The sequence below is a fragment of the Pan troglodytes genome, chromosome 5 (genome assembly GCF_028858775.2).
Source record: "Pan troglodytes isolate AG18354 chromosome 5, NHGRI_mPanTro3-v2.0_pri, whole genome shotgun sequence".
Lineage (NCBI taxonomy): Eukaryota > Metazoa > Chordata > Mammalia > Primates > Hominidae > Pan > Pan troglodytes.
The window spans coordinates 47,949,980-47,963,485 of NC_072403.2; the positions used below are offsets into that span (position 1 = coordinate 47,949,980).

At 47.9% G+C, this 13,506-nt stretch overlaps 1 protein-coding gene across 6 annotated transcripts in view; it reads left to right on the forward strand.

Annotated features, from left to right (window-relative positions):
• Positions 1 to 13,506, forward strand: part of TAF8 (TATA-box binding protein associated factor 8) — a 41,599-nt gene that overhangs the window by 17,879 nt on the left and 10,214 nt on the right. For 2 of the 6 annotated variants that reach the window (XM_009451254.3, XM_009451255.5), the window contains exons 7-8: positions 118 to 260; positions 8,723 to 8,862. In XM_009451254.3, the coding sequence (XP_009449529.1) occupies positions 118 to 260; positions 8,723 to 8,862 (283 nt within the window). Of the gene's footprint in view, positions 1 to 117; positions 1,857 to 3,224; positions 3,898 to 8,722; positions 8,863 to 9,155; positions 10,106 to 11,365; positions 12,539 to 13,506 lie in introns of those variants that run through there. The other 4 variants (XM_054685820.2, XM_518472.8, XR_010158015.1 and 1 more) reach the window with 4 other exon arrangements.

Below are 13,506 nucleotides of genomic sequence, written 5' to 3' on the forward strand. Positions count from 1 at the left end.
AGTTAGCTAGTATTATCTTCTGGTGCTGCTCACTGATTTGTTGTGAGGCTCTAGGACTCTAAGCCAGCTGCGAGGTCTCTGTGACAGTGGACTCATGCCTCTCTTCCAATTCGCCAGTGATTGCTGCCAGACCTTTCACCATCCCCTACCTGACAGCTCTTCTTCCGTCTGAACTGGAGATGCAACAAATGGAAGAGACAGATTCCTCGGAGCAGGATGAACAGACAGACACAGAGAACCTTGCTCTTCATATCAGCATGGTGGGTTCCACCTTCTGCCTACCTCAGAGTATCCCCCAAACTGTCGCACCCTGCCCTCAGTCTGTCACCCTGGGACCTGGACATGATCGACCTCAGGTCTCTTTGGCTTTCTGTTAGGGGCCTGCATAAGGGCTTGTGTGATGATCCAGATGTGACCCGATCTCCTGCTTGGAGACACATCCGTGTCCTGGGGATTCACTCATTCATTCAACAAATACAGTTCCAGGTGCTGGGATATTAGTAGGAAGCCAAATAAACAAAATTCCCTGTCCTCATGGGGCTAGTGAAAAATAATAAATGAGGAGATAGGAAGTGGGGATGGGAATGGGAGGGATGCAGTATTAGGTAGAGTGACCGAGAAGGGGGCATTTGAGTAAAGACCGGAAGGGAACAAGGCATGGACATGTCTGGGGGTGGAGCCATTCTAGGCAGCAGGGGCAGCAGATGCAAAGGCCCTGAGGCAGGAGCTCCCCTGTTGTATTGAAGAACAGCAAGGACATCAGGGTGGCCAGAGTGGAGTGAACAAGGAGGAGAACAGTAGGGGATGAGGTCCGAGAGGGCCCACGGGGAGTCAGATCTTATAGGGTCTTAAAGGTTAGATTAGACACTTTGCCATTTACTCAGTAAGGTGGACCCACTGGAGATGTTGAGCAGAGGAGGGTCAGGATCCGAGGTAGGTTTGCTAACAGGGTCAGTCAGGTTGCTGTGCTGAGGATGGGCTATAGAGGGCAGGCAGAAGCAGGGAAACCAGTTAGGATGCTGTCACAGTAAACTGAGAGATGGTAGGAGGAGCAAAAATAAGGAGATATGGTCACCTAGATTATTTGGTCAGATTCTAGATCACTTTCAGAGCAGAGCCAGTTGATAGAGTCGATATGAGAGTTAAAGAAAACGGTAAGGTTTTTTGCCTGAACAATAGGAAAGATGGAATTGCCTTCAGCCAAGATAGGAACAACCACCGGGTAGAACAGGTGTGTGGGGGAAGTCAGGAGTTGATGTTCGTGTCTTAAACATAGATGTGTTAAGTTTGAGATGCTTGTTAGACATCAGGCGGTGATGTCAGGTGAAGAATTGGATATATAATTGGAGTTTGAGGAGCAGTTAGGGCAGGAGATGCATATTTGGGAGCCAGCAGCCTGTAGGTCGTGTCTAAAAACATGAGCGTGGATGAGCTCTTCCAGGGATGAGTGAGGATAAGAAGAGGAGGCACATTGAGTCCTGGAGCTGTTGCTGTGTGTAGAGCTTGAAGAGATGAGGAAGAACCAGCATGGAGGTGGGAGAACTGGAAGAGGGCTGTGTCCTGGAGGCCAAGGGAAGTGTTTCAGAGAGAAAAGAGCAATTAGCTGTGTCCAAAGCTGTGGGTGGCTCCAATGGTAGGCGGACTGAGAATTCAACCATTAGATCTGGCAGTGTGGATGTCATTTGTGACCTTGATGAGAGCCATTTCAGTAAGAATGAGAGCGAAGACCTGGAGTAAATTCAGAGAGAATGGGAGGAGAGAAGAGGAGTCAGTGAGTATAGACTTGTGCTGTCCATTACAGCAGCCACTAGCCACATGTAGGTATTTAAATTTAAATTAATGAAATAAAACTAAAGGCCGGGCGCGGTGGCTCACGTCTGTAATCCCAGCACTTTGGGAGGCTGAGGCGGGCAGATCACGAGGTCAGGAGATCGAGACCATCCTGGCTAACACGGTGAAACCCGATCTCTACTAAAAATACAAAAAAAAATTAGCCAGGCGTGGTGGCAGGCGCCTGTAGTCCCAGCTATTTGGGAGCCCGGGGCAGGAGAATGGCGTGAACCTGGGAGATGGAGCTTGCGGTGAGCCGAGATCGTGCCACTGCACTCCAGCCTAGGCGACGCAGCAAGACTCTGTCTCAAAAAAAAGAACTAAAAATCAGTTTCTTAATCTCACTAGCCACATTCATTTCAAGTGTCTGATAGCCACATACGGCCAGTGGCTGCTCTACTAGGCAGTGCAAATATTGAACATTTCCATTGGCACAGAAAGTCGTGTGGTGTTCCTGCAGTACAGGGAGGGAGAGTGATGCAGTGGTAACTAAAAGGGGGAAAATGAAGGAATTAAGAGAGGTGTTTTGTGTTTTTATTTTTTAAGATAAAAGAAATAACATGTTTGTATGCTGTTGGGAATGATCTGGTCAAAAGGGAAAATGGATACAGGAGAGAAAGAAAAGTCTGGGAATGATGTCATTTGGTAGACGAGAGGGGATGGGCCCGTGACCAAATGGAGGGACTAGCCTTCTTCTGGACATTTCATACCCAGGATAGGAGACAATATGTGGGTTCAGAGACAAAGGTGGGCAAGGAGGTGTTCTAGTCCTAGTTTGTTTTAGGGTATACTTTCTTTTCTGCTCACCGGTGTGTCATACTCAGCGAGTGAAAGGATAAGAGCCCCCTCTTGTTCCTGCACCCTTGGAGAAAGTGCCAAGTACAATCACAGAACCGCCAGAAGCTGGAATGCCCTCAAGGCTAATAGGGTTATATAGTCAGGTTACCATATTCAACCATCCTTTAAAATCAGCACTAGTTTGGATGCCTTAGTGGCTGTAGTTAGACTGAGCATCCCTTATGTTCTCTAAGATGTGATACACCAAATGGCAGCCAGCCACTCTGGTTTGCTAGTGGAATATGCCTGTGCCATCTCTATTTGCTGAAGGTCTTATTTGCCTGGACATATTTTTTTTTTAGATGGAGTCTCGCTCTGTCACCCAGGCTGGAGTGCAGTGGCAAGATCTTGGCTCACTGCAACCTCCGCCTCCCGGGTTCAAGCGATTCTCCAGCCTCAGCCTCCTGAGTAGCTGGAATTACAGGTACGCACCACCATGCCCGGCTAATTTTTGTATTTTTAGTAGAGACGGGGTTTCACCATGTTGGTCACGCTGGTCTTGAACTCCTGAGCTCATGATCCACCCTCCTTGGCCTCCCAAAGTGCTGGGATTACAGGCGTGAGCCACCACACCCGGCCTGGATATACTTTTTTTTTTTTTTAATATTGAATTATTCCTTTCAGAATTAGGGCTGGGAGACCATGGCTTTAAATAAAGCAGAGGAAATTGTTATTGTACGCTTCTGTTAATTTGGGCTGAGATATGGTGATTGGGTCATGGACTAAGTTGAGGTTCACCTTATGAGAAAGAGGAATCATGTAAACAAACATCATCATACCTTTGTAAGTACAATATAGTTAAAGGGCTTGGACATGCATTCACTGACGGTCCCGTAGTGATGTGAGGTCATGGTGGTAATTGAACCTAAAGAGCGTCAGCAACTGCCTGAGGACTCTTGAATACCATGAGGCCAAGCCAGGGTTGCAGACAGCAGGAGTGTAGGAAGGCCTGAGTCTTAGAGTCACACTTGCCTAGCTTCAAATCCAGGCTGTGCTGCTTGCCACATGTGTGACCGTGATTGTGTTACTTTACGCCTTAGTCTATTTTCTTGTAAGGAGAAATGGAAACACCTACCTCAAGGGACGGGGGGAGCCTGAGATAGAGCTGGTATCTATCAGGTGCCTGGCATGTGGCAGCTCCTAGCACACACTGCTCCCTCCCCTGCTGTTTTAGGCTATCTAACCATATGCCCTTCTGTGAAAAATAAAATAAAATGACTCCAAGACAAAGATTCTAGTGACAATTTACTGCAGTCAGTTGGACCTAATGTTATTTTGTTAGACTAGGAAATACAATCATATGTTTCAAAATGCAGAGTGTGCAAAAAGATGTATGATGACAATGCCTCCCATCCTGTTCCCTGTTACCCACTTTCCCTCCCACAGAGCAACTGTCTCACCAGCCTCTTATGTAGCCTTCTAGAGACATTTTTTTTAATTGTTATTTTGAACTGAAACAGCAGATCACAAACTGTTCTCTTCTTGCTTTTTTCCTGGCTGTATCTTGGCGGTCATTCCACATCTGTAAGGGAGGAGCCGCATCGTTCCTCACAGCTACTTTATCTTCCATTGTATGGATGTAACCATTTAATTTATCTAGTCCCCCATGAACACTTAGGTTGTTTTCTGTCTTTACCATTTACAGACATTGTTATAGCAAAGTAAATAACTGGTTTTTTTTTTGTTGTTTTTTTTTTTTGAGACTGAGTCTCGCTCTGTCACCCAGGCTGGAGTGCAGTGGCGCGATCTCGGCTCACTGCAAGCTCCGCCTCCCGGGTTCACGCCATTCTCCTGCCTCAGCCTCCCCAGCAGCTGGGACTACAGGCGCCCACCACCACGCCCGACTAATTTTTTTGTATTTTTAGTAGAGACAGGGTTTCACCGTGTTAGCCAGGATGGTCTCGATCTCCTGACCTCGTCATCTGCCTGCCTCAGCCTCCCAAAGTGCTGGGATTACAGGCGTGAGCCACCACGCCCAGCCAATAACTGGTATTTTAAATTATTATTTTATCTCTTGATGACAGTGCACCTCTCAAGGTCTGTTGTTAGGCAGTACATTATTTAACCTGGTTCTAGTTTCTCCATTTACTTGAACATAAAGGAGCTATTCATTTTAAATTCATGTATAATTTAAATTCATGTATAATAGATTCTTTTCTCACACATTTGAACCAGCTGCTTTCTGCAGCCAACCCAGATATCTAAGCTTTTACTCTTTTATGAAAAATATACCAGTCACTCACTCAACCAGTGTTTATTTAGCACCTAGTATGTGCCAGATATTGTTCTGGCTGCTTGGGATAAAGCAGTGAGAAAAACAAAGAAAACCTCTGCCTTTTAGGAGCCTATGTTTGGCTGTGGGAGAATGATACTAAACATAATATATTAATAAATCGTTGCATAGTATATCAGAAATGAAAGTGCCATGCAGGGGAAAAACAGTAGGGGAAGATCCGGGGTGAGGAGGAGTCTTCAGTTTTTAAGTGGGGTGCTCGGAGTAGGCATTACTGAGAAGGGGATATCTGAGCAGGGGCTTGAAATGGGTGAGGGAGTGAGCCATGTGGATATCTGGGGAAGAGTGTTCTGGCAGAGGGAATGGGCAGTGCAAAGGCCCTGTGGAATAGTGAGTGGCTTGTGGGAGGGAGGGTCAGATTGGGTAGGGCCTTGTAGGCTGTTTTAAGAGCTGGCTTTTAACTAAGTGAGATGGGAGTTGTGGGAGGGCGTGGAGCAGAGGAGGGACGTTTCTGAGCTTCTTAAAGCATCACTCTGATGGCTCGGTAAGAACGGACTAGAGAGATCAGTCAGGAAGCTGTCGCTATAGCCTAGGCGAGAGGCAGTGGTAGGCCCAAGTAGAGTGGTTGCCACAGAGGTGGTGGAAGTGGTCAGTGCCTGCCTGAATTTTGAAGGTAAGTCCAAGAGGCTGTGCTAACAGATTGGGTGTGGGATGTCAGTGAAGGAAAAGGAGTGTGCCAGGTGTGGTGGTGCATGCCCATAGTTGCAGTCACTTGGGAAGCTGAGGCAGGAAGATTGAGCCCAGGAATTTGAGTCCAGTTTTGGGCAACATAGTGAGACCCTGTTTAAAAATAAAAGAAAGAAAACAAGCAAGAATGACCACAGAGTTTGTGACTTGAGCCATTAGAAGGATGGAGTTGCCATCACTTGTGATGGGAGGGACTGAGAAGCGCCGTTTACACCACAGGGGAAGGTCCCCAATTCAGACTTAGGTGCCTGAAGTCTGAATTGCCTACCTGATACCCCAGTGGAAATGCTGAGTGAGCAGCTGGCTGCATGAGCCTGGAAGTCGGGAGAGGTTAGGGCTGGCATTTTACTCCAGGGAGCTGTTGGCGTGGAGATGGCACTGAGAGCTGGGAGACTGGATGCAGTCACCACAGAGGGTGTAGGCCTTGCTAGAGCTCACAGGCAATTCAGGGAGCTCCTGACAGACCATTCTGCTCCCACTTTTTTTACAAATCTCTGGGTCAGTTTGACACTTTACTTTTTTGTTTTTTTGAGACGGAGTCCCGCTCTGTCGTCTAGGCTGGAGTGCAGTGGCACAATCTCGGCTCACTGCAACCTCCAACCTCTGGGTTCAAGCGACCGTCTTGCCTCAGCCTCCCAAGTAGCTGGGATTATAGGCGCCTACCACCATGCCCGGCTAATTTTTTTGTATTTTTAGTAGAGGCAGGGTTTCACCATGTTGGCCAGGCTGATCTCGAACTCTTCACCTCAGGTGATCCACCTGCCTTGGCCTCCCAAAGTGCTAGATTACAGGCGTGAGCCACCATGCCTGGCCTACTTTTTTTTTTTTTTTTTAACTGACTGACTTCCCCACCCCTAACCATCTCAATGCTGCCTGTCCCTGAAGGGGACATTTCTATGAGGCCTGCTTGGGAGAAGGAAGCCTGTCGTCCAGCTCTCGTGAGCCATGGTGGGCCGAATAGAGGGAGCCTTTTTACCCTCCAGCAGTGTCTTGAGGCTGGCGTTTTCAGCACCTCTAACAGTGTTACCTCCATGTGTATCTCAGAAAACATTGAAGGCACGGTTGAAGTGAGCTTCCAGTAACTTTGAAGATAGGCTGTCTACTGTAGAGAAATGATAGGATGGACGGAGCGAGGAGATACTACTCATTTGTACCATTAGGAACTTCAGAAAGGTTGGATGCCAGATACCCAAGGGAGGTCTGGTTGTGGGCAGACCTTTTTTCCGGCACCTGGTCTGGCCTGAACTAGGTTGGTCCTGCAGCACTTGCTTTCAAGAGTCTCTGGAAGGCCCCAGTGGCTCTGGGTCACCTTGTGGTCCCACTGGATTGGGTGCTGGAGAGAGAAAACACACAGGCCCTGATACTGGGCCAATGGAGCTAAGTCTTTGAAGAGAACAATTGATAGGACAGAGAGAGGGCACGCAGGGGAACCTAGATGTGATCTGGTTTCTTCCGGCTCATTAAACCTGAGACTGGTGTCCATGCCCTAGGCCAGCTGTCCTGTCAGGGGAACCTGCTATTCATTTCATGCCATCCGGTCATGGCGTCCTCTGTCTGTTTTGACAGCAGCCTCTCCTGCTTGAGGTCAGTGAGGGCCTCTTTAGCCTCAAGTTGCAGAACAGGAATCTCAATGACTTCTTCCCCGTGGAAGAACTTCTTCCCCTTGGCCCATCACCAGGGGGCGCAGCCCGACCAAACGTGGAAAATAAAGGAGGCTGTGAATAAAGACAGGATAACTGACTGCTCATACTTCCAGAACAGTTTTTAAAATGTCAGCATATTACCTTTTTTTCTGTGTCTATACACAACTGTGACTTTTTAAGAATTTTGATCATACTGATTACATGTGAACTTACAAACTTTTCTGAAAAAACACATTTTTCTCAGAAAATGAACAGTAAAGCGGCCGGGCGCGGTGGCTCACGCCTGTAATCCCAGCACTTTGGGAAGCCAAGGCTGGCAGATCATGAGGTCAGGAGATCGAGACCATCCTGGCTAACATGGTGAAACCCCGTCTCTACTAAAAATAAAAAACTTAGCGGGATGTGGTGGCAGGCACCTGTACTCCCAGCTACTTGGGAGGCTGAGGCAGGAGAATCTCTTGAACCCAGAGGTGGAGCTTGCAGTGAGCTGAGATCACACCACTGCACTCCAGCCTGGGTAACAGAAGAAGACTCCATCTCAAAAAAAAAAATGAACAGTAAAAACCCCTGCCTCGGAGTTCGAGACTAGCCTGGCCAACTGGTAAAACCCTGTCTCTACTAAAAATACAAAAATTAGCCGGGCGTCATGGCACATGCCTGCAATCCCAGCTACTTGGGAGGCTGAAGCAGGAGAATTGCTTGAACCCGGGAGATGGAGGCTGCAGTGAGCCGACATCACGCCACTGCACTCCAGCCTGGGTGACACAGGGAGACTCCATCTCAAACAGGCAAACAAACAAACCCTGCCTCATAGGTTGCAGATAGGCATTACCAATGATGTGCATGTGCTGGTACCTGCTGGCTCTGCGTCCCTTAGTGGAACCCTCAAGGCTCAAGAAGTTTCTAGCCTATGCTGGGATGTGATTGTTGGTACCATGTTGCAAGTACCAGAAATGTGAGGATTTGAGGGAGAAATCTGTTCTGACTTAGTCTATCTAGCTTGGCCAGGAGATGCGCTATGCAGATGATGTGTTCTGATCCTGTATCTCCCAGTCGTGCAGGGCACCCAGGATCACTTTTCTTCTTCATCTCCCCACCTGGCCGGGCATCCTCCCTGAGGCATCTGAATTTGATTCCTGTCCCTCCCAGGTGTCTGTTCTTTCTAACCCCTGTCCCTGCCTTCTCCAGAGGTTCAAAACTCTGGACTCTGTTGTGTGCTCTCTTGGGTCAAGGCTGTTAGTCTTGCCTTCCCTTCATAGCCAGCCCCTGCCTGGTCCTCGCTTCATCGGGGCAGAGATAGGAATGTTGGAAAGAAGGTGCTTCCCAGGTTCTAATTTCTCAATTAGAGGATGCTAATGGTCATTCCAATTATGGGCATGATCTCTTTCCTTATGCTGTTGATGTTGTGCTTTATTTTGGCTTTTGCTCAAAGGAGGATTCTGGAGCCGAGAAGGAGAACACCTCTGTCCTGCAGCAGAACCCCTCCTTGTCGGGTAGCCGGAATGGGGAGGAGAACATCATCGATAACCCTTATCTGCGGCCGGTGAAGAAGCCCAAGATCCGCAGGAAGAAGTGAGTCGGAGGCTGGGGTCCAGAGAGCCTTCACTGTCCTACCGAGGTGGTCTTCTCTGCTTCTTGGAAGAGTCTCCTCAGTGGGGCTGAGCCTTGGGGAAAGCCGCTCTGGTGAGAGGGAATAGTCTCCCTTTTCCTGTCCTTACTTGGCTCCCGTACATAGCTCTTGTTCCTTAGTGGTTGAGTGTCCTGCAGTCTAGGGACCAACCCTCACAGCACTGGAGCTGTTTTCCCCTAGAAGGAGAGCAGACAGGGCCCACACCAGGAGGCTCCATGGTTCCTCTTCTTTCTAGGTCCCTCTCCTGAGCTGAGAAGGAAACCTGGCTTGTACAGGGGCGCAGATTCCACCCTCCCGGGGAGTTAAAGCCACTCAAGGGAAGAAGAGGGTGACCTTCTCATGGCCAAGCCGAGGCTGCAGGGTGTGATCGGACATGATTTTCATGGCAAACCGTCTATTAAGATGACCTATTTTCACTGGATGTTTGGGTTGAGGAAGATATGAACAGAATAATGAGAATTTTTTTTTTTATTTTGAGATGGAGTCTTACTCTATCACCCAGGCTGGAATGCAGTGGTGTGATCTCAGCTCACTGCAGTCTCAGCAACCCTGAGTCCAAGTGATTCTCCTGCCTTGGCCTCCCGAGTAGCTGGGACTAGAGGCAAGCGCCACCATGCTGGCTAATTTTTGTATTTTGAGTAGAGATAGGGTTTCGCCATGTTGGCCAGGCTGGTCTTGAACTCCTGACCTCAAGTGATCCACCGGCATTGGCCTCCCAAAGCATTGAGATTACAGGTGTGAGCCACCACGCCCAGCTAATTTTTGTATTTTTAATAGAGATAAGGTTTCGCCATGTTGGCCAGGCTGGTCTTGAACTCCTGACCTCAAGTGATAACCCGCCTCGGCCTCCCAAAGTGCTGAGATTACAGGCGTGAGCCACCGCACCTCACCAGAGACTTTCTTAATCAATCAGGCTATGTGGTGGGGCATAGCAGCAGCCAGTGACTTCGTTCATTATCACAGGATTTGATTCCTTTGAAACTCAAGAGACCAGGGAAAGTGACAGGAAGGAAAGGGCTCTTTGCTGCTGTGCTTATTACAAAGAAGACTGTCCAGCATGTATTTCAGGATATCTGGATCCCTTTTATTGACTCACAATTTGTGGCACCACTTTCTCATCCCAGAACTTCATTCTTATTTCTCTCCTCATCTGGGCTCCCAAGTGCTCCATTGAGCTGATGAAAAGTTCTTTGTACTCCCTCAACGTGTTGGAAACGGGAGGCCACACAGCACAGCTTTGTTTGGGGTGGGCAGGAGTCAGGAGTCTTGAGCCGATGCATCACTGTGAAGAAGAACGACATGTCGGGGCTGCACCTCTCCTCCCGTCGGCATTTGACGAAAGCTCCCTGAAGCGGGGCAGCACTCTCCTTCTGAGAGATTTACCATTTATTGCCCCTCTGAGGAACGTGTGCTTGGGAACTGCCAAGTCTTACCCCTTCTGGAAGAAGAGGTTTTCTCTGACAAGAGCCTAGAGCGTCGGCTCCATTATGCTGGGACTTGATAGAGGAGCCATGGGGTTTAAACAGTAGGAAAGAGGGGCCACGCGCAATGGCTTACGCCTGTAATCCCAGCACTTTGGGAGGCGAAGGCAGGTGGATCACTTGAGGTCAGGAGTTTGAGACCAGCCTGGCCAACATAGTGAAGCCCCGTCTCTACTAAAAATACAAAAATTAGCCAGGTGTGGTTACTCAAGCCTGTAATCCCAGCTACTCAGGAGGCTGAGGCAGGAGAATCACTTGAACCTGGGAGGCGGAGGTTGCAGTGAGCCGAGATCGTGCCACTGCACTCCATCCTGGGTGACAGAGCGAGACTCCGTTTCAAAAAAATTAAAAAAGGATAAAGTAAACAATAGGAAAGGATTTGGTGGGGTGAGGGTGGGGTGTTGAGGGCTTGGCCTCATCTTGTATTCTGAAAGCTGAGAAACGGCTGGTCAGCTGGAAGGCTGGTGGATGGGCAGGAGTGAGCCAAGCTGAGGCATTCTCCAAGAAGCAGGTCTGAGTCTGTCCAACCACTTTGTATCCTGTGGGGAGAACAACTTCATTCTTAACATACCCTACAAACCAGAAAACAAGTTTTTAAGGAAGATGCTGGGCATGCTGATATCTTTTCTGGTCTCCTAAGGAAGAGTTTTTAAAACTAAATCCAAGGAAGAAAAATGCAACAACACGTGGAAGTGAACACTGGATGAATAAGCTGTTTCCCAAGTTAGAATCCTAACGTCCATATTTAGCTTCATGTATTCCCCTTTGGCTTCCACAGTTCAACTCCTTTTATTTTGAGACAGGGTCTCACTGTGTCGCCCCAGCTGGAGTATAGTGGCACTACCTCGGCTCACTGCAACCTCCACTCCCCGGGTTCAAGCAATTCTCAGAGTAGCTGGGATTACAGATGCCTGCCACCACACCTGGCTAATTTTTTTTTTTTTTTTTTTTTTTGTATTTTTAGTAGACATGGGATTTTGCTATGTTGCCCAGGCTGGTCTTGAACTCCTGGCCTCAAGTGATCCACCCGCCTCGGCCTTCCAAAATGTCGAGATTACAGGCGTGAGCCACGGTGCCCAGCCCATCTCTTAGTCTTCCATTCCCTTGGTGAATTTGGAAACTTGAAAAACTTGGGGACTTGACAGCAGGCTCCATGTTCTTCTGGCCTCACTGTACTGTGTAAGGAAAGAGCTGCTTGTCAGGAACGGAAGAGGGGACGCTAGTAAAAAAAAAAATTGGATTCCCCAACTGGACTAAATAGGAGTTTTTCAGGTTTGTAGTAACGTGAAACTCTCCTAGATCGAAGCAGTTAGACTGGCCTATGTGGCCTTCTCAGGGTTTGTGATTCAGTTCTTAGCGATTCTTGGCCTGATAAGTTTATGAACACAGCCCCACATTCAAGCCGTGGCCAATCCCAGCTGTTCTCACTGCTCTTGGGAGGTGTTGTCCCAGTCAGTGTCTCTGCAGCTCCCATTTGTTGTTGTTATCCAGTGTAAGCACCTGTTGAATGCAGATGTGCTGAGTTATAGGTGGGATTTGGAAAAGGGCTGCTATTTCTGCTGTTGAGATTTCAGAGGCTATACTCTTTTTTTTTTTCTTTTCTTTTCTTTTTTTTTTTTGAGACGGCATCTCACTCTTATTGCCCAGGCTGGAGTGCAATGGCGTGATCTCGGCTCACTGCAACCTCCACCTCCTGGGTTCAAGGGATTCTCCTGCCTCAGCCTCCCGAGTAGCTGGGATTACAGGCACCTACCACAATTCTCGGCTAATTTTTTTTGTATTTTTGGTAGAGACGGGGTTTCACCAGGTTGGCCAGGGTGGTCTCGAACACCTGACCTCAGATGATCCACCCACCTCGGCCTCCCAGTGTGGGTGGGATTACAGGCATGAGCCACCGCGCCTGGCCTCAGAGGCTATACTCATAATTTTGTTCTGAGGGGAGACAGGGAAAGGGTTAGACAACTTGAAACATTGACCCTGTATAAAAATGCATAATTCTCAATGTGTATTTATAAATTTCTATTTTTTATAACTTTATGGGACTTCTTAGAGGCAAAAAGTAGTAAACATGCAGATTAAAAATGTTTATGAAAATCTCAATAAAAATTCATAATAAAAACTTTGTAAATAAATAGAACTGTAAGCTTTGAACTTAATTTGTGTTCAAAAGTTAACAGCAATGTGGACAAATAAGTCAGGCTTAGCCCTTGTGTTGGCCTAAGCACACCTGGGAACTTAGTAAAACTTTTATTTTGGAAATTTTCAAATACAAAATTAGAGAGCAAAATATATGAACCCCTGTATATGCCTCATCAAGCTTCCACACTTGTCAATAGCTTGTTGATTCTGTTTCATCTGTTTCTCCCACTTTTTGTCCTTTATTTTCTTTCCTCCTGGAGTGTGTGTGTGTGTGTGTGTGCGCGCGTGTGAGAGAGTTTCGCGCTGGAGTGCAATGGTGCAATCTTGGCTCACTGCAACTTCTGCCTCCCGGGTTCAAATGATTCTACTGCCTCAGCTTCCTGAGTAGCTGGGATTATAGGTATCTACCACCACCACGCCTGGCTAATTTTTTTTTTTTTTTTTTTTTTTTTTTTTTGGAGACGGAGTCTCACTCTGTCGCCCAGGCTGCATTGCAGTGGATTGTCAAGATTGCAGTGGTGCAATCTCAGCTCACTGCAAGCTCCGCCACCTGGGTTCACGCCATTCTCCTGCCTCAGCCTCCCAAGTAGCTGGGACTACAGGCGCCTGCTACCACGCCCAGCTAATTTTTTGTATTTTTCAGTAGAGACAGAGTTTCACTGCGTTAGCCAGGATGGTCTCGATCTCCTGACCTCATGATCCGTCCGCCTCGGCCTCCCAAAATGCTGGGATTACAGGCATGAGCCACCGCACCTGGCCTAATTTTTTGTAGGTTTAGTAGAGATGGGGTTTCACCATGTTGGCCAGACTGGTCTCCAACTCCTGACCTCAGGTGATCACCTGCCTCAGCCTCCTAAAGTGCTGAGGTTACAGGCGTGAGCCACCGCGCCTGGCTCTTATGGAGTATTTTTAAATGCAAACCCCAGACCTGTGTCATTTAATCTAAATGTGTCTATATGTATCTCT